The following is a 27,710-nucleotide window of genomic DNA, read 5'->3' as shown; positions in this document are numbered from 1 at the left end:
AAGCTTTGTTAACTTTTTTCGTGTTAAAGGACACTGTGACCTTGACCTTTGACCTGATGAAAACGAAAATCAAGAGGGGACATCTACTGGTCAGGCCCTACCTTCAAGACAAGTTTGAGGGCCATGGGTAAAGGCATTGTCGAGTTGTCATTCAGACAACTTCTTTTCATTCAAGGTCAATGTGACCTTGACCTTTGACCGATGACCCCTTAAATCAATAGGGGTCATCTACTGGGCAGGCCCAGCCTCCATGTCAAGTTTGATGACCATGGGTCTAGGCATTGTTGATTTATCACCCTGACAAGCTTTAAAATCCTCTTACCATTTAAGGTCACTGTGACTTTGACCTATGACCCGATGACCCCTTAAATCAATAGGGGTCATCTACTGGTCAGGCCCTATCTTCATGTGAAGTTTGATGACCATACGTCAAGGAATTGTTGAGTTATCACTCGGACAAGCTTTGGTCTACTGGCCGACGACTGACATTTATGCAAAGCAATATACCCCTCTTCTTCGAAGGGGGACATCATAATAATAGTATTATTTAAAGTTTAAATTGATTGCCAGTGAAGTGTATTATTGCATATATTTATAAGATTCTCAAGAGTTGTGTACAGTTTAACTGCTAAAATGAAATTACTACACATTTCTGACATTGTAAACCGTCCATATACGTCCAAGTTGGTTTTGATGTAGAATGGCCGAGGTGTTCTCACACCCTGTTGTCTGTACTCACCCCTTTTTAAAGGCCTCCTCCTCCATGTTCTTCTGTTTCTCCTTGTCTTGGACATCCGTCACCTTGGCAGCTGAGCTGTAGGTAGGAAAAACCCAATGATTTAAAAAGCTTAAATTATAATATACACAGAATATAAACTGTCTTCCAACTTTTCCATTCCAGACAGACTTCAATACTTTCATGATCAAAACCGTATACCATCAAAGGCTGTAGTTGTCTTGCAAACACCTAATGGTTGAGTTGAGAATTTTGGTTAATACCGTTTTATCATAATGTAATGAAACATTTATGACGTAAATAAAAAATATAACAATTAAGATGTGAGGTCTAGCCCTTTAAAAATGCTTTTCTCGCCAGTTGTTTACACTAGCCTAGGGCAGTCAAATACTTATCTCTACATTTGTGTAGGAAAAACAGCATCCTTGGCACCCCAGCTTATTCATTACCTATACATTATCACATAGGTTTTGAATAAGCTGTGGTGCCATGGATGGCAAAACAGAAAAGAACAATACAAAGTGTTTCCCTTCACTTCAGTATAGTTTAATTGTACCAATTTCATTTAGCTTGTGACAAAAGCTGATAGCTTATAGAATCCGCTAGTTTTTTTAGTTTTTTTTTAAAGTTTAAACCATTTTGAGAGGCCATGAAAAAACATATCCTTTGGTAGGGACTAAACTTTCAACCTCTTCGGTGAGAGTCGGACATCCATAATACAAACTAGACCACTCTAACCCTCACCCTCTATCTAACTACTTAAACTTAGAAGTTTTGTATACCTATCACTGGAGTTTTCTCGGGACATGTGTGGTGGTGTTGGTGTGGGGGAGATGCGCACATTACCCTGCTTCTCCAGGGAGGCCTTGCGGAGGGTGTTGGCCACTGCAGACTTCATAGAAGTGTGAGCCACTGCAGCCTGAAACCGGCTCCGCGCATCCTGAAGAGGGAACCAGCAATTTCCTGTGAAACACGCTTTAGAGAAAGTATGGTCGGAGATTGGAAAAGGCTTCATAATTGTTTTTATAGATTTTCAATTCCATCTGCCCCCTTTGAAAATCTTCTGCCCCGACAATTTTTATTGCACACAAATTTGATTAAAAATCTAAAAACATTATCTGGCAAAATGACTCAAATCGCTAGGGAACTATTAAAAGCATTTTTTTAGTTTATGTGTTTTTTTAAAACATCAATATACTTTATAAAGCATGTTATTTTCTACGGCAAAAAAATCACAAATAGAAATATGTATGCATGTCAACAACATGACAACCAATCTATGTTTGTAAAACAGATTAAACATGCATCCAAATGTTTCTAGGTTAGATAGCATCTTTTTCAGTATTTTTTAAAGGGGCTAGACACCAGATGGTCCCAAAATGGGCAAATACATATCTCAGCTGAGTTTACCCGTCTAAAAAAAGCGTATATTGGTTTCCAAGCTTGAAGTGTGTATATTGAGCATGTGAAAGTTACGTGATTAGTACCAAACATGCTATTTTTTAAACTAACTGGGATTTACATGGTAGACAGACCCAGTTAATTTTGAAATAGAAAAATACACAAAAAAACTGTGAAAGATACTTGTGTCATAAGCAATGTGATACATCAGTAAGTAAGATTCAATGCGATGTAGACAACTGATCAATTTTATGTAAATCTTTGACAATTTTCTTTTTTCTTTCAATTTAATCATCTGGTGTCTAGTCCCTTTAAGAAAATACATTCAACTGAACTCTGGAGTACCAAAGAAGAGTAAAAATGACATGATCTTTCCAAAATATTTTCATGTGGAAAAAATTGATGTACTTCTTAAGAAATAAAGAATTGAGTGATTGAGTGATAAAGAAGTTAACTGAATGTGATTTTTATATGGAATAATATATATATTTGAAGACATAATATGGAGGTATAATTTATTCAATGTTTGCTGGTTATAGAACAATCGGAGCACCTCAGACATATTTTCCCTCAAACAATTTGCTCGTCATATGGCGAAGATGGCCGAGGTGCTCCCATTGGTGATAGAAATGTAAAAGTCAATGTTTTAAATGAATGTCCTACAGCTCGATCATATAAAGGCAAAATAAAGAATTGTAAATCAAAAGATCTATGGAAACAGAATTAACTGAACAATAAATGAATAAACACAAAATATTTTCTTCTACAGTTGAAACTTGTTGGCTGGATATCCAAGGGACCAGCCAAAATATTTCAGAGCTCATGAAGCAGGATTGAGCCTCAGGTTATCGAGTCGACTGGTTTTGCCTGTATGTATTGTTAAAGTTCAAATTTGGTGATTTACAGAAAACTGTCCCTAGATTGTTAAAATTGGACTCCAACTAATACTAGGTGTTTTTTGGTGCATCTACATAAAAGTAATGAACAGAAAATTTTAGAATTCCTTGATTGTCATTAGCACACAAAATAATGCAAACAACAAGTAATATGCTACCTTTTACTTACATAAAAATAGACTTATTGATAATATACCCTACAAATCCATTTTTAGGTGCATTCCTAAGAATCGATCTATGGGTATGTAAAATTAATGAACAGACATTTTGAAAAGTCCTTGATTGTCATTTGGCCTGCACAAAAATGCAAAACCCAAATAAAACACTTGTTTGTCTTAAAGATGGTACACCTACTAGAATATTAAAACTGATTTAAAATGATAATTGATATTGCCCTATTACCGTATTTTCTCGACTATAAGGCGATTCGCTTATAAGACGACCCCCTTACTTTGCCCATGAAATCTGGTGCTTTTTGTTTCGACTCGCTTATAAGACGGGGTCAATTTTTCAGCAAATCTAAAATGCTTGAATTCCTCCGAATGTGTAAAAATGTTCAAGCTCAACGGACAATTATCGACTTTCGCGGTAACTGTTTTTGTTTTACTCAAAGAAAATGGCGGTCAACTGTGAGCTCTCTATTTGGAGGTAGGTTAAAAAGGTTGAATCTTTTTTTAATATTTTATCGACTCGCTTATAAGACCCTACTTTGGGGTTAAAAATCGGGACGCAATTTCCCCGTCTTATAGTCGTGAAAATACGGTATAAGTATCATTGCCAAAATCAATCCTCAATGTTTTCTTGAATATCAATCTACATTGCATAAATTATGGTGGAACAGAGGGGACAGATTTTTCAGGATTTTTTCAATTCAGTACATAAATAAATTAAATACCATTAATATTATGAGTAACATACCGTATTATATCATGCATAGGACGCACTTTTTTACCCCCAATTCTCGTCTTAAAAATTGCCTGCGTCCTTTCTATGCTATTAGAATTTCATCTGGTTTTTTCCAAGTCCATTTCAGGTCGAAAATATTGGACCGGGGAAGAACGCGGTAATAGTAAGTATCTGTACTGCGTCACCGAAGAGAACAACTGACATAGGTAAAATCACGCAAGTTAACACACGCAGAAATATATTGAATGTTTACTTTAAAATGATTTATTGAGAAATAAATTGAAAACAAACATGAGTGTTTACTTTTTTACAAAAGGGACGCTACTCACAAAAACTCTATGTGAGTCAGCGTTTAACTGGATTGAGTTATAACGGCAACAGATAATCGGGAAAGGAGGTAAATATCAATTAATCGTTGTTCATGATTTTAATGTTTCGATATTTTACAAAACATTTTGTTGTATGTTACTGTTTTAAAAAATTGATAAAGGAATGTGCATAACGCAAAGTAGCATTATTGTCACATTCAAATCTTTTCAAATGTGCCAAGGTGTGAAAAACAGTCGTTGTCTGTCATTAGAAAAACATCAATAGAACGAACTATTGCGATGGTAAAAACGTATGGTTGTTTGTTCGCACTTTACCCGTAGTGCCTTCCGCTGGCAAGGATAATTACCGACACACATTAATTATGCCTGACATGCTTTATTCCGCACAGCGACAAGCCTTATCAAAACAATCATCAGTTTTGACAATACACAGTTTTGCAACGGTTGCAACGGTTGACTGTCATTCAGAAGGCATGTCCGAACTATTGCAACGGTTGACTGTCAGTCAGAAGGCGTGTCGGGACTATTACAGCATTTGTATAATTCTTATAATATGCGTGAATGTTCTCAAAATGTCAAGACTTATATCATTGTTGTGTACACTAAATTACCAAAATACGACGATAATTATCGAAATACACAAGACAGTTATCGAAATATGCCTGATATACATTTTTTTTTACTTCAATATATGTTATAAATACTTTACCAACCTTTATTATTCGGCTCCGATTTTGACATTTTTCCGCTGCGTCCTATCTTATATATTAAGGGATTTTACCCGTTTTTCAACTATTTTTTTGCCTGCGTCCTATCTATGCGCGTCCTATACATGATATAATACGGTAATAGACATCAACAATTAAGAAAAAAAAATGTATTATAGTACAGCACAGCGGATTAGAAATTAAATCTAGTGAACAGAATAGCTAGAAAATGTTAGAAATAATACAACATAAAACACAGATGCAAAACAGTGGCTTCAACTCTTTTAGTTCAATTGTGTAGAAAAAAGAGCCAATGACGCTTCCGAGCTAGATGCAAAGAGCCGACATCATGATAAAATCACCTAAAATTACAATTATGAGGGCATATTTGAGAAATCGGGGAATGCAGTGCCATATAAATGTTTTATTTAAGCTTCTTATGTATTTTTCTTTAGTGAAATTCAGCTGAAAATTGGTGAAACTATAAACTTCTGTTTGTAAAATGCATGTGTTTCATGAAAGATTCTTTCTTATTAATCCATAAACAAAATGTTTACAAAATAACCAATATACATGTAAGATCAAACATATTTATATGGAACTGCATTCCCCGATTTCTCAAATAAGCCGTCATAATTGTGATATCTGATAAAATAACAAGTCATACTTTATCTTGATATCAACTCTTTGTCTCTAGCTTGGAAGTGTCATTGACTCTTTTTTCTATAAAGCACCTAAAAGAGCTGGAGCCAGTGTTTCCAACCCGTGTGAAAACACCTCAGATTTGTGAAGCTATTCTAGTTCATACTCTTGAAGAGTATTCAGCGAAACTTACATTTGGAATGTTGCCCTAAAATAGCATAAACGAACAAGATATATAGCAACAAAACATATTTAAAGAAAATCAGCAATAGCCTAGTTCAAAGCTAGAAGGAGCAGATATACAGAGCACAAGCAAGCAGGAACACATGCATAGCTTTCCTTAGCACTCTGGACATCCATGACAAATAATACAACGTTGATCCAGAAAGCATAACAACAATTAGGAAGGCAAGATTGATGAATAAGTCATGAACATTGATCAGGAAGTCATGAACATTAATCAGAGCTCAGTAAGGCATGAATATTGATCAGAGCTCAGGAAAGCATGAACATTGATTAGAGATCAGAAAAGCATGAACATTGATCAGAGATCAGGAAAGCATGAACATTGATCAGAGATCAGGAAAGCATGAACATTGATCAGAGATCAGGAAAGCATGAACATTGATCAGAGATCAGGAAAGCATGAACATTGATCAGAGATCAGGAAAGCATGAACATTGATCAGAGATCAGGAAAGCATGAACATTGATCAGAGATCAGGAAAGCATGAACATTGATCAGAGATCAGGAAAGCATGAACATTGATCAGAGATCAGGAAAGCATGAACATTGATCAGAGATCAGGAAAGCATGAACATTGATTAGAGATCAAGAAAGCATGAACATTGATCAGAGATCAGGAAAGCATGAACATTGATCAGAGATCAGGAAAGCATGAACATTGATTAGAGATCAGGAAAGCATGAACATTGATCAGAGATCAGGAAAGCATGAACATTGATCAGAGATCAGGAAAGCATGAACATTGATCAGAGATCAGGAAAGCATGAACATTGATCAGAGATCAGGAAAGCATGATCAGAGATCAGAAAGGCATAAACATTGATAAAAATCAGACAGACATGAACATTGATCAGTTAGGCATGAACATTGATCAGGAAAGCATGAACATCCTCCTAAAAGAGTAATTGGGTGAGAATATGTCCATATGGTGCATTTTAATTACAGGGAGGTAACACACATTAATGCAACCAATTGAAGAGCAACGACACATTTAAGGTTATAAACAACACTAAGGGAGATAATATATGACAACAAATTTGAAGGAAGGGAGGGAATCCATTCATAGAAATTCTGCTGTAATTTACTCATTCAGAATACAGGAAATTAAAAGAACAACATTTATTTTTACTACCAATCTTTGGTGGTAAAAATGAGACATGAAATATTGACTTGGAAATTACAGAAATGTCTGTCAACAGAGCACCTTGAGTGGGTACTAATGCTCATCCATTATTTTTCAGTTGATCAAGGGCATAACTAAACAATAATATAAAAGCTAGAGTTAGAATTTTTTGCTATATATAAGCATATTGTTACTGGTGTCATTATGACTAAGTTTCATGACAATATTTTTTTATTATTTTTTCGCTTTGGAAAAAGGTCAAGGCTACCGCTAATGAAAACACAAAGTCTATGACAAAAATATATCTGTTGTTGTTTTCTAATGCTGAGAGTGTAAGATAGGTTAATGTCAACCCGAGCGAAGTTCTTTTGCGGAAACGAGGTTTACTGTAAATCAATAAATAGAGACATAACTCAACGATTTTTGAAGCCATAGATGGGAAGTTGCAGAAAAAGTTTATCTCTGAAATTTAAACAGAAAAGTATGAAAAGTATAGCAGAAGACAGTCAGTGGAATTTGATAGGAAGATTAAATTCTGGTAGCAAACAACTCAAGGATTTTCTGGGTGGGTGGGACATGGTGGGTGTATCTAGCAAACAGTCTTACTCCTTGGTCCCCCTGGTCTACATCTAGGTGCACTACATGGATATTACTGCCCTGGAGATGAGAAAAAAGCCACAGTGGTGAAGTGTGAACACCACAAATGGTAAAGTGTGAACACTACAAGTGGTGAATTGTGAACACTGCAAATGATAGGTGATTACAACAATTAATAAAGTGTGGACACTACAGTGGTGAAGTGTGAACACTGCAAATGATAGTGAATACAACAATTAATTAAGTGTGAACACTACAAATGGTGAAGTACGAACTCTACAAATGGTGAAAATTGAATGCTTATGATGGAAAAGTGTAAACACTATCAAGGGTTAAATGTGAACATTATATATGGTGAAGTGTGAACACTGAAAATAGTGAAGTGTGAACACTGCAAATAATGAAGTGTGAACACTAATAGTGGTGAAATGTGAACAATCATATGCTGAAGTGTGAGCACAAGCAATGGTGAATTGTGAACACTACAAATGAGCATTGAGGTAAAGTTTGAATACAACAAATGAGGTAAAGTTTGAATACAACAAATGAGGTAAAGTATAAAAACTTCAAATGAGGTGAAGTATGAATACTCCAAATGTGGTTAATATTGAATACAACAAATATGGTAAAGTTTGAATACTACACGTGAGGTAAAGTTCGAATACTACAAAACTACAAGTGTGGTAAAGTTTGAATACTACAAATGAGGTAAAGTTTGAATACAACAAATATGGTAAAGTTTGAAAACTACACGTGAGGTAAAGTTCGAATACTACAAAACTACAAATGTGGTAAAGTTTGAATACTACAAATGAGGTAAAGTTTGAATACTACAAATGAGGTAAAGTTTGAATACTACAAGTGAGGTAAAGTTTGAATACTACAAATGAGGAAAAGTTTGAATACTACAAATGAGGTAAAGTTTGAATACTACAAATGAGGTAAAGTTTGAATACTACAAATGAGGTAAAGTTTGAATACTACAAATGTGTTAAAGTTTGAATACTACAAATGTAGTAAAGTTTGAATACTACAAATGAGGTAAAGTTTGAATACTACAAATGTAGTAAAGTTTGAATACTACAAATGAGGTAAAGTTTGAATACTACAAATGAGGTAAAGTTTGAATACTACAAATGAGGTAAAGTTTGAATACTACAAATAAGGTAAAGTTTAAACACTGTAAATGAGGTAAAGTTTGATTATAACAATGAGGTCAAGTTTGAATACTACAAATATACAGAAAGGAAAATTAAAGTAAAGAAATTAATTTGAAATCGGAACTTGAATGAACATGAGTATTAGTATTACAAATGTATGTTTTGAATAATCTTTCCCGCATGCAATTGAATGAAATTAATATTTGAGTAAAATTTGACTTTGTAAATACTGGTATTATACATTTAACCGTATTGTGTGTGTGAGGTTGTTCACTGATATGTCACCTACATTACACACATTATTTTGAAGATAACATCAAGTTGTTTCCGAGATTTCTAGGCCTAATACAAATGTCCAAACCCAAGTCTGTTTTGCAAGAATAGCCTAACTTAAATTGTTGACATACGATTTTGGAGAACAATTGTAAACTTGAAAATGGAAACTCCAACAGTGGCTATAGTAATATAGTAGCTTAAGAGACATGTATTACATGACACAGCAAGTGCTGTATATTTCTGAAAGTGATGATTTATCAAGATATTATACCCATGCACATTCAGACCAAATTTGATGATGATTGGACAAAATTAATGCTTCTAAACTTATTGATCGGGCAACATACTGGATGTCGCTATACTTCACAGACTGGTGAAATGTCCCATTCTATGAACCGGAGTATAAAAACTGTTATCAAACACAAGAGCATTTACAGACTATGATGTGAAAAAGTTATATAAACACAGTGATGAAAAAAACAACATGAAACAGTGCAAAATGAACATGATACGTTTAAAAAAACCCAGAAAAATGTCGCAAATAAAACTGTAACTAAAGGTGACACTTCACTATTAACTAATACCTCTATACCAAACCAGAACAAGTTCCAAAACCACTCCAGGTTATCCATCTAAACACATGCAAAAGTATGAGGTGCCAATGTTATACGATTACTTTGATAAGTCTTATTTGTAGAAAAAAAATAAGTATAAAACAGTCAACTAAACCACTTTCGAGCCAACTAGCTCCTGTCACCAACCACCAAAGTGCTTACATGGGTGGGGTAATTACTGAACCATCTAGTGCGCAATGCATTGTGGGATGCAATAAAGATGGCATAACAAGTGGTTCAAAGATTACAGATTTACTAATTTTTAAGTCAAGGCCAAGGTTTATGTTAAGAAGCGACAAGAATGCCATGAAACAAGGGCTGTAACAATCCCTTGACTGAAGACCAAACATTATAAATGAAATCAAAATTTGTCATCTTTATGCTATGACTCAATATATATTTGTTGTATATTCTATTTCTATGAATTCTAATTGAGTTCTTGTACAAGGGTGATGTCACACATTGGTCTATAAAGCATATTCGAATACAGTCCAAGTAGGTTGGCTCGATATCGCTTGGCTCGATTTACTCGTTGGTTAAAATTTTTTTTTACCTATGTAAGCATTCCTGCATGGCTCGATATTCGCAAGGCTCAAAGTATTTTGGCCGGTCCCTGGATATCTAGCAAACCGGTTTCGACTGTATTATCATTTGAACCACTTATTTCAGAGCCACTCTACGCTACATTTACTATCTATATGTGGGTGAAGATGATATTTTCCATCAAACATATATCTTTGCAGGCATGGGGATTGCGTTTTCTACTATATATAATTTTTTTATATCTATGCATGGGTGAGGATGGCATTCTCCACTATAAATATATCTATGAAGGGGTGGGGATGGCATTCCCCACTATACTAATGCAGGGGTGGGAGAGCTTGGCATTTGATCAACTCAGCTTACCTCCTCATCATCGAGAATGCTCTCTTGCCTGAAGGGAGGGCCTCGGGGGGAGGTCCTAGGGTCGCTATACGACATGTCCTACATCAACATGCAACCAGTGTAAAATCAAACAGTCAGTACCCTTTCTTTAATAATGTTAGTCAAATATATAAAACAACTTAATCCTTCATCTCAATGCAAGATGTCATCAGAATTTGATTGCGTTGTGTACACTGGGCAATTTGGCTAAAAAATCTCATGATTAAGAATAATTAATGTGGCAGTTTCATTGGTTCTGCAAGGAAATTCTCAGGAAATCTACATATGCACAGACACTTATACTTACGTTTTCCTATAGAAAAAGGATTCTGGCGAAAACTAAAATTGAACTCGGTCTACCTGTTTACTACGAATTGTAAACCAGCACTTAGACCACTCGCCTGTGGGGACACCTGACAGTACAGGGTTATTGACGAGTATTTAATCGGCCTTTGCAATTTCAATGGAAGATGAGTTGTCTCCCCTGCCTCATGCATATTCATATAAATGAGATTTTGTCAGTCAATTTTTCCAAGGTATATACGAAATTAACGGAAGAATGTACCATGGTTGCCGAGGATGATACTATTAAGCTTTCAATCATTCTATGCACTATAATAGCTAACTTAAAATTAACTGGCATAATCATGTAAAACTGGTTGTATGTTTTTCACAGCCAATCAAGGGACACAACTTTAGGGTAGCATTTCAATATCTTGAAAAGTTATTGAGTTATGGCCGAAGTTTTTTGCATGAGAACCATAATACCTTGACCTTTTCCTCTCAGAAAAATAGACGAGCTAAAAATGTCCTATATTCTTTTACCCTGTGTGGCTGTTAGGTTTTATTTTGTTTTAAAACATTTTATGTTGAGCTTATTCAAGCAGCCTTTACCTTATATCATTCTGGTTATTCAATCACTTATATTTTCAAATGCACTCCCACTTTTAATTTTCATATTTCACAGTCATATTTAACATACACATGGACTCATTTCTTTAATGAACTAAAGAAAGGGTACAGCTTAAAGTGTAAAACATGCACTAAACACATATAAATATTTTACTTTTCAAACAAAAAGACCGGAAGTGTGTATATGTGGATACTTATTTAAGAAACTGATAATTCCATGCCAACCTAGTCTAATTCACACACAGAGTTCTAACATGCAATTTAAATTCTGGATATGAATTGAGTTTTTTTAATATTATCTTGAATGAATTTTGGATATTATCTTCAATGAATTTAGTTATTACTTTATACAATTTTTTTTTATATTACCTTCCTCAATTTTTGGATATTACCTTCCCCAAGTTTTGGATATTACCTTACCCAAGTTTTGGATATTACCTTACCCAAGTTTTGGATATTACCTTCCCCAATTTTTGGATATTACCTTCCCTTATCTTGGATATTACCTTCCCCAATTTGCATATTACTTCCCTAATCTTGGATATTACCTTCCACAATTTTGGGTATTACCTTAACAAATATTGGATATTACATTTCCCAATTTTGGATATTACCTTTACCAATTTTTGAATATTACCTTCCCCATTTTTTGGATATTACCTTCCCAGATCTTGGATATTACCTACCCAAATCTTGGATATTACCTGTCCAACTTTTTGAATATTACCTTTCCTAATCTTGGTTACAACCTTCCCTAATTTTTGGATATTACCGTTCCCAATTTTTGGATATTACCTTTTCAAATCTTGGATATTATCTTTCCCAAATTTTGGATATACCCTCAATAAATTTTAGATATTACCTTTAATAATTTTTGGATATGAACCTTTAAATATATGTTATTATTTAAGTGAAGTTTGGATAATTTCTACCATTGAACAAATTGCTAAAATGGCATCATCAGACTTTAAGGTGAAACCAAAACCTATTAAAACTTGTGTATATACAACAGAAAATATTGTGAATTTTTTTACTACATAAGAAATGCTTACGGTTTTTATATTTTAAGTTTGCTGCTGACAATAACATAAAAACACATTTAAAACTTTTCAAATAACATAAACAGAAAGTGATTTTTGTAAAAGATATGAACAATATTAAAATAGAATTTCAACAAAAACATAAAAGTAAAGATTCCATTTAGAAAAAATAAACATTTTACAAAACCTACAAAAACGAATTCAATTTCCTAAAAAAATCCCATTAAAACACTATTTAATATGTAAGCATTCCTAGAATAAGAGATATAGAGAAACCAAATTGTTGTATAATCGTTACCATGGATACATACCATTGAGGCAGAAGGGTGAAGAGTTGCGGCCCCTGTCCCGCCCAGAACCTTGGGCAGCGCTATCTCACTCACTCTTCTCCGAGATGCCTGAAAAAAGATAACAAAGGTTACATTATACTTGTACTCATTTATATATGCAAGGTAACATTATACTAATGTATATGCACTAAAAACTATTTATATGCAAGGTTACATTATACTAATGTATATGCACTAAAAACTATCAAATCTATTTCATGACAAGGACAACCAGTGACAACGTATAAGGATAAGTCAAACCAAAACTAATCTATCTGTTTCTTTATTTAAAGCCACTTAGAACCTTAATGCTTTCACCTTATTCATGAGAGATTAAAAAAAGCTCTACAGAGCTGAGGATCAAGTTTTGGATAACATGCAAAAGAGAACAAGAAAAAATTATTGAAATTACTCGAATATTTATTCTCAATGTAATACAGTCTTAATGTTGATGAACATTTGACAATCATATGTCAATTTTGGATATATATGTATATTTTTTTTTAATAAGTGTTCTGTAAATGTTTAATCTGAAAGTGTAATACAATGTAGGTATTTTAACATAAGAAAGTATCATTTCATGAGCTTTATAATAAAGAGATAATAATCTATTACAGGAGCTGAAAAATAGTCTGATTGCTGAAGTACAGGGCCAATCTTCATACAACATCTTAAGTAATATCTTATCATAAGTCATTTTCCTAAGTTAAGTATTTAACTGATCAAATGATATAATAATTTAATTACCGTATTATATCATGCATAGGACGCACTTTTTTACCCCCAATTCTCGTCTTAAAAATTGCCTGCGTCCTTTCTATGCTATTAGAATTTCATCTGTTTTTTTCCAAGTCCATTTCAGGTAGAAAATATCAGAACGTGGAAGAACGCGGTAATAGTAAGTATCTGTACTGCGTCACCGAAGAGAACAACTGACATAGGTAAAATCACGCAAGTTAACACAAGCAGAAATATATTGAATGTTTACTTTAAAATGATTTATTGATAAATAAATTGAAAACAAACATGAGTGTTTACTTGTTTACAAAAGGGACGCTACTCACAAAAACTCAATGTGAGTCAGCACTTTAACTGGATTGAGTTATAACGGCAACGGAAAATCGGCAAAGGAGGTAAATATCAATTAATCGTTGTTCATGATTTTAATGTTTCGATATTTTACAAAACATTTTGTTGTATGTTACTGTTTTAAAAAAATAATAAAGGAATGTGCATAACACAAAGTAGCATTTTTGTCACTATCAAATCTTTTCAAATGTGCCAAGGTGTGAAAAACACCCGCTGTCTGTCATTAGAAAAACATCAATAGAACGGACTATTGCGATGGTAATATGGTATGGTTGTTTGTTCGCACTTTACCCGTCGTGCCTTCCGCTGGCAAGGATAATTACCGACACGCATTAATTATGCCTGACATGCTTTATTCCGCGCAGCAACAAGCCTTATCAAAACAATCATCAGTTTTGACGATACACAGTTTTGCAACGGTTGCAACGGTTGACTGTCATTCAGAAGGCCTGTCGGAACTAATGCAACGGTTGCAACGGTTGAGTGTCAGTCAGAAGGCGTGCTATTACAGCATTTGTATTAGTCTTATAATATGCGTGAATGTTCTCAAAATGTCAAGACTTATATCATTGTTGTGTACACTAAATTACCGAAATGTTAAATTACCGAAATACGACGATAATTATCGAAATACACAAGACAGTTATCGAAATATGCCTGATATACATTTTTTTTACTTCAATATATGTTATTAATACTTTACCAACCTCAATTTTTCAGCTCCGATTTTGACATTTTTCCGCTGCGTCCTATCTTATATATTAAGGGTTTTTACCCATTTTTTCAACTATTTTTTTTGCCTGCGTCCTATCTATGCTAGCGTCCTATACATGATATAATACAGTATATCTGAAAATACTTGACTGACATGGATTTTATTGAACAGACATACTTTAATTTAAAAACACTTATACTTCCCATTTAATTTCACTAGCAAAATTTTAAGAAATGACTTAAGATGCTGTATAACGGCCCAATATTTTTAGTACGTGGAATAAAAAATTTGCATTCATATTGCAAATAAAATGCTACAGCAGGTAGCTGTCAATGTTATGTAAGCCTTAGTAAGCTGTAAATCTGTGAAAAAAAGAAAATATAAATCAAAAGATAATGAATATAAGCTTTGATTACAAAAACTCATGAACATACATGCCATATTTTTGAGAGGATCCCACAGGATTTTTGTCTGAATTCCAGGGTATTTTGATATTACACCAGGTGATTTTTACACAGCGAAATTTAGCGCAATATTTTCATTTATGATATAAGAATGAATACAGAAACACACTCATATTATCAATAATTTTTCGGACGGTCAACCTTGAGCTTGTTAAAAAAAATAAAAAATTAAGTTCCAGCATATGGACCCCCCCCCCCCCCCCACGGCAGGGGACCAGGGGATGGGTCAAAATTCAGGGTATTGTCACAGAGTTATAAAACAGTTCATTATTTTAAATATCAAAATTGATTATTTATATTTTTCTCAAATTGATTGAATGAGGATTTCTCTACAAGTCCACATGAGGAAATCATAGTTACTAATTACTATATTTTGTTATGGTCTAGTACTAATTCATAGTCTTTGAAATATTAGTTACAGACATCTGCTAGTCTTGTTCTTAATTACTGGACATACTGTATCTTCCATAATTAATTGAAGGAAACTTGGTAAGCAGTTGTCATTACTTAGATCAAAGCATATAACATGAAGGTGTGAATTAGATTCTTATGAGTTCTGGTCTGAAGGTAAAGACAATAGTAGGTTACATTAGGGGCTGGTATGAATGAAGTTTGATAAGTGTTTTTGTATGGTTGGTTTATAATTATATGGGCGTGGCCTAATGAGAAATTGTATGTTGTATTTGTAAGTTTTAATCAGTTCTTGTTAGGGAGTGGATAGAAAAGGTTAAGTGACCTCTCACAACTTAGCGAGTGTATTATATATGAATAAAATATGGAGAATGTATTTGGAGTTACGTGTTAATAAGCTATAGTTTGGGGACGAGAACCCCGCCCAGTGACATAATGTTGGAGAATCTGAGGGCACATCTATTGCTTTAGAAACATAAATGAAACTTGTGGAACAATAAAGTGGATTCTTTAACGTGTGTTTGTGGCTGGGGTCTATGCCATGTGTGAGGACCTAAATGTGGAGGCGTGTCCATAGGATCCTTAGTGTCTGGATCTGACCTGTGACATCAATGGAGCATAGTGTCATCCCGACGTATGTGACCCCTGTGAAGTCACGTCGACGGCGGATTCTGCTGACATCACTGATCAGTGATTCAGACGAGGACGAGGATGGTGCTGGGCCGTTGACAAAAGAACAGCATAAGGAAAAGAGGAAAAATCGCAAACAGATGTTTCTTAAGAGAAAGTTGGGAAAGAGGATTGAAAAGAGGAAACAGTGGAATTAGAGGGAATGTGAACTACAGGCTCAGAGAAAGAGAAAAATGAATATAGTACTTTAATTACCACAGCGCTAACCTGAGACATTGTGTTAAATATTTAAATTTGGTTTTACTTATTGAGATGCATTTATACTGATAATTTAAAATTCTATAGGCCGCAATTTGAACTTATTTGGGGGGAATGGGAATGTATATGCATTTACAATTTTTATTAAAACCTTATTTAAGTGTATTTTCAACTATTGTTGTCTGTGTTATATGCATTATGTGGGACCCTTTAAACTATTTATGTCTGTTAAGATAAATACCATGGAAATGTTTGGTATTGAAAGTGTAAAAAAAAAAGAATTGCAAAAATGTGCTATATATTAATATTAGCAATGAGAACTGATACGTTTAAGTCCATTTATATATTGACTATTATAAGTATATCGATTCTCTGAACTTGCAGACATTGGTACTGGGTTAATTATAATTAAGTACGTATAGTGGTTGTGAATACAAAGATAAGGACATATAATGAAGTAGATGTTTTGAAGTTCAAAGACCGTCCAAATTAGAGTGTATGTTCTTGCTAGATGAAAAGACATTGGTGTTTGTATATATGTAAAAACACAATCATTTTAAATTTATCTTCTGAAATTATTTGTGTTGGCACTTTTAAGCTTACAACCAGAACTGTGGTTGTACTTACATATTTATGTTATATATGTTGTGTCAGATAAAATATGTGAATACATTCTAATTACAGAATGAAATACTGTTGCAAATAACTTTGCATTTATAACAGATGGATTGTAATGAGTTGGACTCATTTAAATTTACAGAAATGACATTGATAAAATGTTGCATACATATACTTTCAATGAAATACATTTAACTTACTTATGAATATGTTGTCATGTGCATGATTTGTATTACATGTTTTATAATATGTAACTTGCTATTGAATGTCTTATGCATATATGTTTATTAGTTCATAATTGATGCAAACATGTGAAGTTTTGTTTGCATAATGAAAAGCATTTACAGAGTCATAAAACAGCTTATAACTGTTTATCAAAATTGATTATAATATTTTTTTTGTCAATCTCAATATTTCTGTACAATGAATATACATTTTTGTATAGTTGACATACAATTTCAATTTGCGGAGCAAATTTTTGAGAGTGTGAGAATGTGTCACAGAGTTATAAAACAGTTCATTATTTTAAATATCAAAATTGATTATTTATATTTTTCTCAAATTGATTGAATGAGGATTTCTCTACAAGTCCACATGAGGAAATCATAGTTACTAATTACTATATTTTGTTATGGTCTAGTACTAATTCATAGTCTTTGAAATATTAGTTACAGACATCTGCTAGTCTTGTTCTTAATTACTGGACATACTGTATCTTCCATAATTAATTGAAGGAAACTTGGTAAGCAGTTGTCATTACTTAGATCAAAGCATATAACATGAAGGTGTGAATTAGATTCTTATGAGTTCTGGTCTGAAGGTAAAGACAATAGTAGGTTACATTAGGGGCTGGTATGAATGAAGTTTGATAAGTGTTTTTGTATGGTTGGCTTATAATTATATGGGCGTGGCCTAATGAGAAATTGTATGTTGTATTTGTAAGTTTTAATCAGTTCTTGTTAGGGAGTAGATAGAGAAGGTTAAGAGACCTCTCACAACTTAGCGAGTGTATTATATATGAATAAAATATGGAGAATGTATTTGGAGTTACGTGTTAATAAGCTATAGTTTGGGGACGAGAACCCCGCCCGGTGACAGTATTTTTTCTCCCGCCAGGGGATATGGCATGTTTGCATGAATCCAAGTGATTAACAATAAATTATCAGACATGAAATAAACAATGTGAATTTAGGATAAGCATTAAAGAACAAAAGATTTATAAGCATTATAGAAGTGTGCAGACCATTTTCAGGGAAAACAATTGACATGACGCTAAGACTAGCCGGATTTAATATTCATAAATGTTTAACCAATGGAAAGATTGATGCCGAAACCACCCTGACTTCAATATTCATTACTGTTAACAAATGGAAAGATTTACAAGTCAGGTGACATACCCTGGAAAAACATTTACAAGGGAACTTGGATTCAATATAATGTTTTTTTTTTAAAAAGTCGGTAATTATCAATAATTATTGATAATAAATAATCAGTAATTATTATTAGGGCTGTCTCAAACAGACTTAGCGTCATATTAATTGCAATAAGGTCACTTATATAGATATTAACAGATTACATTTTTTTATGAAAAAAGGCCCAATAAGGCGTGAAAAGTAGTGTTTCAGGTTGTATGACGAAAAAAAGACAAATGGCCAGACTTTTTTTTTACTTTTGTTCCATCAAAATTTGACTTTTTTCAAAAAAAAAAAAAAAAGCCTTCAAACATAATTAACTTTTAACTGTAAAATTAACAAATAAACAGCCTAAAATTTGCAAAAAAACACTGTCATTGAGAAAGGTTGTGGAAACATGTAATTATCACTGAATTCTTATACTATTGCTTGGCATAAAATCTTTGAACAAGCCCTGTTATGTAAAACTCAGAATTTTAGCAAGCCAGGAAGATATTTTACCAGTGCAGGGCTTGCAGGCTTGTGTTAATATCAACCACTGGACTTATACAAGATGAAATTTCTGAATCTGTATTCAAAGCAACAAACAAGAGTGCCATAAACGAAACGCCAATGCTTGTTTTTGCTTGGTTAAAAAAGGGGCATAACTTAACCATAATTAATCAAGCCAGAGTTACTGGCCTTGCTGGACATGTGCATACTGGCAATATGTGCACCAATTTCCTTTTTAAAATCTAAAAAGTTTGCTGTGTAATGGCCAAGACTAAGTTTTTGAACAATGACAAATATCTCCACTTTATTTCTCTGAAAAACAGTTAACCAAAAACTAAAAATTCCGATCAGGGGCCAAAATTTACAATTTGTTCAACAACCTGAAACAGCTATTTTTAGGCCTAAGATAAAAAGCAATGTACAGAGCAAACAATAAGAAGATATATGGCTACAATATCTATGGCTACCTTCAACAATTTGATAGCTTTAGCCGTGGTGGGGGAGAACCCCCCTAGAGATAGGGGGCTTGTGGGTGATAGCTGAAAAACAACCATGGACACAGGTAAAAATATATGTATCAATAGTTTGAATGATTAGCAAAGGTGGGAGGGATAGCCCCGAGAGATACGGGTCTCGCGGGGGGAAAAGCGACTTAAGAGATACTGGGCTGATGGGGGACATCTGAAACATAACCATGGACATGGGTGACAATATATGTATCAAAAGTTTAAAGAAGCCAAACAAGAGATATGGGGCTGGTGGGAGACAGCTGAAACACAACCATGGACAAGGGGTAGAAACCCCTGAGAGATACAGGGGTGGTGGGTGATAGCTGAAACACAATAGTGGACACTGGTAAAAATATATGCATCAATAGTTTGAAAGCTTTCACTGTGATGTGGGAGAAGGCCCAGAGAGATAAGGTGCAGGCAGGAGACAGCTGAAACACAACCATGGGTACCAGAGACAAAATATGTAAAAAAAGTTAAATAGTTTAAGTTGTGGAAGGGGAGAAACCACTAAGAGATACGGAGCTGGTGGGAGACAGCTGAAACACAACCTTTTACAGGGGTAACATTATCTAGCTGTTTGAAACTGATGTCCACTAATTTCCAAAAATGTTTAAAACAACAAGGCCTTACCTTTCCAGAATACATATTGTTCTGACACACGGACACAGACCTTCTGGACAACATATCACCACCTGAAACAAACAAGGTAAACTTTCTTTATCAACAAAATTAGATTAAACTTTATTCATTTTACAAAGATTGTCAAGAAAGTTAATATTAACTTATACTTAGTTACTCTCGTCAGCACGATGTTGCCAGAGAGTGTGGTCTTGTGATGTAGGGGAAACCGAAAACATGAAGAAAAAACCCCACTTGGTGAACATCAACCAAACTAACATGCGTTCAGGTCGGGATTCAAACCCAGGTCGACTTGGTGAGAAGCGAGTGCGCTAACCACTGCGCTAGCTGGACAACCAGAATTATGGGCCCAGCTTCACATGTGCATAATGTTGATGTTCATTCTTTTATACTAAATGCTTTTAGAGTTATGTCAAAGAATAATCTATATGCATGCCAATGATAACACAAAGCTTCTTTTTATTATCTTTGAGATGTAAGGTGAGTATAGGTTTTACCCCCTGGGAGGTCCATTGTGGTTGGGGCAAGGGAACGACTGTCCTGTAGAAGTTTTCTGAAATACACAAAGACTTTTTTGTATATACATATATTTTTTTTTAGATTTGATGAGGTCACAAAATAGGTAGAGAAGGTAGGCTTTTTTATATAGGCTTTCTGTAAAAATGTTATTTTTCTAAATGGATAATGCCGTAAAAGAAATCAGTTTATCAGTATACAGCCTTTACACTACATATTTTTTTATATATATATATATATATATATATATATATACATATTTTTTCTAACCAACTGACTATAAAAACAAAATGTACAGCGCCTATTGCAGCCTATATTCCGACTTTTTACGCCTGATAACAATTATCAAGGAAAGACTCTATCTATCAAACCTGGGCTTCAAAGTATATGTTTCATTGTACACCTGTCTCTTAACATACAAAAGTATTGGTTTGAATTTCTGGAAATTTAAGATACTGTTGATAAGCACAAAATAGACATACAACTTGTCCAATTATTAAGTATGTGGATAAAAATTATAATAAAGATTGGCAGATATTGGAGAAGGTAACTATGTTCAAATAAAAAAGTGATTTTTGAAAATTAAAGGGACATAACTCAAAACCTCTTCCAAGATATGCCAATTAACATTAAAACCAAGTTTGGAAAAAAATTGGACAAGAAGTGCTCAAGTTTGAAAGCGAACTATTCTCCTGTCTATCATAGAAGAAGCGTATGTCGTGACCAAATAATTCAATGATTATGTTCATACCTAGCCTCTTCAAGCTCAGCATGTTCGCGTTCGTGCACCCGGCGTATGTTTTCTACATGATGAACCATGATGTCCACTGCCTTGCTCATCCGTTTCTCCTGAAAAATCATTCAAAGGATGTTTTCAGGTGTTCTTTAGAACTTAGTTTTTAATCAGCTTTTTTTCTTGACCAGTGTGGGATTTGAAAGATCTTCAATTAAATAAAGTAGATTACTGACATATTAAATGTTTCCTAAGAGTGTGGATGAGAGCAAATTCCAAATAGTGCACAAGAGCTTCTCACTTCTTTGGAAATTTGCAAACATGCCCTCCTGAAAGAAAAGGTGATCAATCCTTTTATTTACATATTAAACAATAATTCAACACGATTAAAAATGAGTAAAATCTTCTACAGCTGAGATTTTATTGTTAAAGAAATGTTAGCTACAACATACATATGTAAAAAAGAAAATCTGATAATTGAAAGATCCCATACCATTGGTTAAATGATGTCGCGCTTTTCCAATCAGAGTTCAGTATTGTAAAAAACAATGGCGTCATAATCGATTGACAAAAGGAGCATCAAGTTTTCTCTATACAAGAATGCAAATATTCAATAATTTCTCTGAATAGTTTTCTCATCTTATATCAAAATCTCAACCATCTTTCTTTGAAAGACAGACAAGCTAAAAACTAAGTACTATTAATGACACACACAAATAAGAAAAGAAAATCCATTCCACACAAATATTATCATCTCGGTATGCCTAACCTGTTGTATGGCCCCAAAAACCTCCGCCCTGCTGGAGACGCGAGCAGTAGACTTCTCCAGGATATTGATGTGTGTCTGTATACTGGCCAGCACCTCGCGTACCTCAGGGTCAGTGCACACTTGGTTCAGCTTCTGTAACGAAAGAAAGGTCAGATTGCATGGACAATATTACACCAGTCATCAAAATTAGACTTTGGTATTGTTAAATCCAGGTCATAGGCCTATATTAAGGTCAAGGCCATGCTAAGAGGTCCATTGCTAAAATATGCCTGTGTCAAAGGCTCTTTTGACGGGCACCACATGTCGCCTGTTAGTGTCTAGTTGATAAATGTTGGTTTTCCATCGAAAACAACCTTGAATGTATATGGACGGTTTACAACTTCAGAAATCTTTACATTTAACTACACAGCAAGTAGAATGCGTAGTTATTTCAATTTAGCAGTTAAACTTAATGACTTTCCTCTTGTCAATTTAAATTTTATGCAATATTACACTTCACTGGCAATAAATAAAAACTTGATAACACAAAAAAAACATGTTAAAATAATACAATTAGCTAATACACTTTTACTGATGTACCAGCATATATCCGAGGTTGTTTTTGATGGAAAATGGCCCGGGAGATCCAAATGCTTTATAGCCTGCCAAAACTCAGCAGTTAGGGTAGCTATGACTAAAGCCCCAAAAAGCCGTTAGGGTAGCTATGACTAAAGCCCCAAAAAGCCGTTAGGGTAGCTATGACTAAAGCCCCAAAAAGCCCTCAAAAAAAATGATTTCACCAGTGGAGCAAAAATTGTGGTTTTGGTCACCACTAAACCTAAAGGCTTGTCTGGTTCGCGCACTCACTTCTCATCTAGTCAAGCTTCATTTGATTCCTGGCCTGGGATCATGTGAGTTTGGTTTGTGGTCACCAAGCCAAGCAAGTGGGTTTCCTCCGGGTACTCTGGTTCCTCCCACAACACAAGGCCACACTCTCGCGCAACATCGTGTTTCACAATCGTTTTAAATGTATAAGTTAAAACTAACTAAGCTAAAACCATGTTTGATGTTACACACTAGCTTCAAAAGCCTCATCCCCCTATGACCTATTGTTTTTTTAAATTAATTTGCAAATTTCAGCAATACATTCTCCCTGTCAATTTTCCAACTCATGTTGTGCTTACGCATGTCCTTATCACTAGCTTTATTAGTATAATGTACTTCAAATGGAAATGAGTTTATTAGCAGATATGCAATTTGGTGCAACTTTTTTAGTTAACACACTTAACGCTATCTGAAGTTTGTGTTCAGGTTCATACCTCTGCCAATGGGTTTGCCAGACAGACTCACATTTAATCATTAAGAACTCGAAAAATCCATTAAGCAGATTGAAATCACCAAATTTCTACTTAGAACTAAACCAACCGCCAAATTTCCATTTAGTCATAATTTAGTTTTATTAAGTTCATCATATGGAAGCTTGCGCATGCATACTGGCTAGTGTAGAGGCATTAGGTGCTAAACACTAAGAAAGTTAGCTTTTAATTTTGGTCTTCTCAATTAGCCGTGCCCAGCCTACAGACTTGATCATTTAGAAGACAAACAATAATCATTATCAATTACTAGTTTTTCATATTAATTTTTAAGGCGTTTTTAGTTGAAATATGGACTTGCTTCATAGACAATGCATAAAAAAGTAAAACATGTCAGCAACAGACCACCAACAACCAGGGTAAATTCATTATTAATGACAGCATTGTATTTTTCCAGTTTCTATGTTGCATTTCTATATCATGTTTGTGGCATTCTGATTTTATTATTTTATTTAAATATCATGATATATCAGAAATCTCAGTGTGTTTTTTTGGCCATTTTTTGGGGCCAAAATTCATCCCCATTCCGAGGACCTTTTTTTTGAGGAGCATCGTCCTCTAAACATCAAACAAATGTAGCAATTTTATTGATAGTGCCATGCATGAATATTTCGATAGGTTTGTTTAATAAAAGGTTTAAAATCAAGTTGAACATTATATAAAACATTTCAGTATTTTTGTTTCTTTTTTGACAAACCAACACTCATTTTCCTCTATCAAAGGGCCCTGCCCCTCATTTCCTTAAAAGTGGAGAAAAAACCCTAAATCATGAAAAACAACAAATTAAAGAATCTAAACTTATATTGTACTTTTAACTCAGTTGTTAATAAAAATATACAGCAGATAAATATAACAACAGTTGCCTATCTTTTTTTTGCAAGAAAAAGACTATGTTTCAATTTATGCTGTTCAATAACTTTCATAATGATCCGCAATAAGATGTATTGCCTTCGATTTGCATAAGCAATGAAAGCAAGTAGCTCTTAACCTCATGATAACAGAATGTTCTTTTTATTGCAAACGGCTGCCTATAAATGTACAGCTGTAGCTGAAAGTGTGGAATAGAAAATACAATAGACAGTTCTTATTTATGAGCATAATTGTTCAAAGCCAGACAAATATTGCAAACTTTGCATTTTTCCCCAAAGTCTGAATAATATTATTACATGATCTGGTCAAGACTTTTCCTTCAAAATGTTTATATCCTCCAAAACCAATGTTATCAAAGTAACCTGCATGTGAAAATAAAGACTGATTGCCCGGTTAGCGCACTTGCTTCTCACCATGTTTCTAACCAGGGTTCAATTCCTGGCCTGGGCACATGGGAGGGTTGGTGTTAACTAAGCCGGACAAGTGGGTTTTCTCTGGTTTTCCCACAGCATAAAACCACAGAATAATTAATAAAACTTACTTCAGTCGTTGTAAAATAACTAAATTTTAAATTAAATAATTTAACATTAAATAAAGATTCCTTTCAAACACGATGACATCAACAAGGCTATATGGCAATACCTGGCTTTTTTCCATCAGCTAAAAATCAGGATCCTTGGCGCTACTTACATCAAGGTTGTTCCGAAGTCCCTTGAGCTCCTTGTCCACATTTTGTTCTGCAATGTCACGCGACCGTTCCTGTATCTCCAGGCGTTTCTCGAGGGTCTGAGAGTCTGTCTTGAATGCCAATGAGAGGCTCGTAAACTTGCTCTGTAATATAAACTATACGTAAAGGTAGGGTAAAGGTAAGATTTACATGTATTTTATGTCGCATGATCATTGAGGATCAAGGACATGTAACATAAGCTCTACAGAGCTTTTTAACATATGTACAGTTTATAAAATCTGCTAATTTTGTACATGTAATCATGAACCATTGAACATTCCTGGGTCATAACTAATTCTATCATCGACATATCTCTGAGTGGGGATCAAACCTGTGACACTCTGATTCAGAGTCTGATACACTTACAACTCTGCAATCGCCACCAATACAAAGCAACATTTTTTAGTCAGTACTATGACAAAATGTCCTTTTTTTCCCATTTTGTTCCTTAATATCTTGCAACAGATCCTGCAAGTGAGGGATGTTAGTATTGACATATTGAAGGTGACAATTGGTAAATATGTGGGGGAGAAGGGGTGGCCATGGAAGTTAAAAACACCATTTATGATGGCCATCTTGGACACTATCCATAGCAGTGGTCGAAATTAGCACAACCCGCAAGCCCTGTACTAGTAAAATGCTTTTTGGTCTTGCTCAAATTCTTGGTTTTATACAGCAGGGCTTGTTCAAGCAGTAGTATATGAATTCCAGCTTGTTCATCCAAAAGACTAATTTTGATGACCGCCATAGCCATTTCTTAGCTATTCTTCTATGGGGGGAATCATCACCCAGAGGCCAAGGCCATACTTAAGTCAAACAGGAAATGTTTTGAATTATATTCATATTTTTTTCAATTATAATTATATTGTTTTCCTACTTAAATTTAGTCAATCACATTGTATCATCATTATTATTGAGAAAGAAAAATACCTCTTTTCAGATTTTGATTTTTTTCTTCTAAAAAAATATAACAGTGCCTTTTGGTACAAAAAAGGGAAAATATATACTTTTTAGGGTGGGGACAAGAATTCAGCCTCAGAATCACTTTATAGCTATGCCCTTTTTCTCTTTCCCGTTATGTATTATCTTCATAATGCATAATGACACCTAATATTTGACTAAACTTCCCACAGCAGACAAACCAAGAAAAAGATAACTTCCAACAGCTCCTAAAACACACTTCCACCTCTTAAAAGTCTCCATTCCAATATCAGCCAACTCTTTATTTCTCCAATATCCAGACATTTTCCCGGGTTATTTCCAACATATTATCCCGGGGAAGATTCCAATTTATCTGCCACGCACAGACATGAAAAGTTACAAACAACCTCAAATGGTGAAAATAAATGCAATTACTTTCTAGACTACAAGATCCAGTGGTTTTCTGCAAGTCTCTAAGATTTAAGCCAAGGGCCAAATTATTGATGAGAAATATTCCATGGCATTTCACTTCTTTAAACATCAGCCTCTTATAAACTTACTTAAAGGGTTAAAAGATTTTTGTGCTGTCATGGTTATTCTTGTTCAGTCAGTTTCCTTGGAAGAAACAAGGGCCCACATTCTGGGTCTGAATTTGAGGCTCAGACTCAGAAAAGCTATATTTTGTTGTAAAGAACCCCTTTGGTGTCACGCGCGATTCCACCCCCTGTATATGCTCTGCGATATATCAAAGGTGATTAAACAAGAGCATTTAGTAAGTGGATGCAATAGCTCATCAATCTTACATCAGTGTGTGTTTTACCACGTGATAAATTACGTCATACTGTATATAAGGCTACAACGGAAGGCAACAATTTGCTTAAAATAAAGACAATGTGCGTATACCATGCCATAAATTGCGGCATAAATAATACGTTGGAAGGAATATTTTGCTTTGAATGAACACTTTAAACAACTATAACTTTTCTTTTTCTTCACCATTTTTAATGAAGCAAAGGGTAGTCTATGCCACTTAAACAGCCCCCGCCTTCTTTTGATTACCGGAGTTTGATTAGGTGACCCGTTACCTCAAAGACTTTGACAAACCTGTTTAAAAATTAATGTTTTGACAGTGCTCCATCAGGTGGTGGTTTTTTGAAAAGGTTTGTCAAAGTGTTTTAATAAACTTAAAACTTTCAATCAAACTCTGGTACAAGACCGAAGGCAGCCAGGCTCTGTAAGCATCGTAGATTGTACTATGTTTCATTTAAAATGGTGAATAAATAGTAAAGTTATCCTTGTTTAAAGTCTTCATTTGAAGAAAAATATTGCCTTTCGATGTAGCATTTATGACGCAATTTATAACATGGTATACACACACTGTTGCATGCTTCCACCAAAAATATGACCTTGAAAAAGTCAGCTATATTAAAATGATATCATCTCTTAAAATCCACGTGCCTGACATGCATGCACAAAGTGCAGTGATATAAATATGTTAAGTACATTAATATCAGTGAAGTGGATTTATTACACTCCATCAAACAGAGCAATTGAAAGTTTTAAGGCATGATTTAAATAAAAAAAAAATTAAAAATGTGATCTATAATGTAAAAAAATTTTTACCTCAATTTCTTGTTCTGACAATTCTTCCGAGCTGAAAAATAAAGAAATGAAGATAGAATAATTATAAAACATACTTTAAAGTATACAAACAATTTAATCTAAAAGGGTGATCTGGTGAAAT

At 34.3% G+C, this 27,710-nt stretch overlaps 1 protein-coding gene across 2 annotated transcripts in view; it reads right to left on the bottom strand.

The window, feature by feature from the left end:
• LOC128239309 (uncharacterized) overlaps positions 1 to 27,710 on the bottom strand; it is a 169,694-nt gene that overhangs the window by 2,572 nt on the left and 139,412 nt on the right. For both annotated transcript variants that reach the window (XM_052955904.1, XM_052955905.1), the window contains 12 exons: positions 27,590 to 27,620; positions 25,009 to 25,149; positions 22,097 to 22,228; positions 21,346 to 21,443; positions 20,576 to 20,631; positions 20,070 to 20,131; positions 19,395 to 19,466; positions 12,821 to 12,907; positions 10,540 to 10,617; positions 7,593 to 7,643; positions 1,519 to 1,676; positions 740 to 814 (listed from right to left, as the gene is read on the bottom strand). In XM_052955904.1, the coding sequence (XP_052811864.1) occupies positions 740 to 814; positions 1,519 to 1,676; positions 7,593 to 7,643; positions 10,540 to 10,617; positions 12,821 to 12,907; positions 19,395 to 19,466; positions 20,070 to 20,131; positions 20,576 to 20,631; positions 21,346 to 21,443; positions 22,097 to 22,228; positions 25,009 to 25,149; positions 27,590 to 27,620 (1,041 nt within the window). The remainder of the gene's footprint in view (positions 1 to 739; positions 815 to 1,518; positions 1,677 to 7,592; positions 7,644 to 10,539; positions 10,618 to 12,820; positions 12,908 to 19,394; positions 19,467 to 20,069; positions 20,132 to 20,575; positions 20,632 to 21,345; positions 21,444 to 22,096; positions 22,229 to 25,008; positions 25,150 to 27,589; positions 27,621 to 27,710) is intronic.

The sequence above is a fragment of the Mya arenaria genome, chromosome 6 (genome assembly GCF_026914265.1).
Source record: "Mya arenaria isolate MELC-2E11 chromosome 6, ASM2691426v1".
Classification (NCBI taxonomy): domain Eukaryota; kingdom Metazoa; phylum Mollusca; class Bivalvia; order Myida; family Myidae; genus Mya; species Mya arenaria.
The sequence above is the reverse complement of the archived record's forward strand: the minus strand, read 5'-3'. Positions and strand labels throughout refer to the sequence as shown.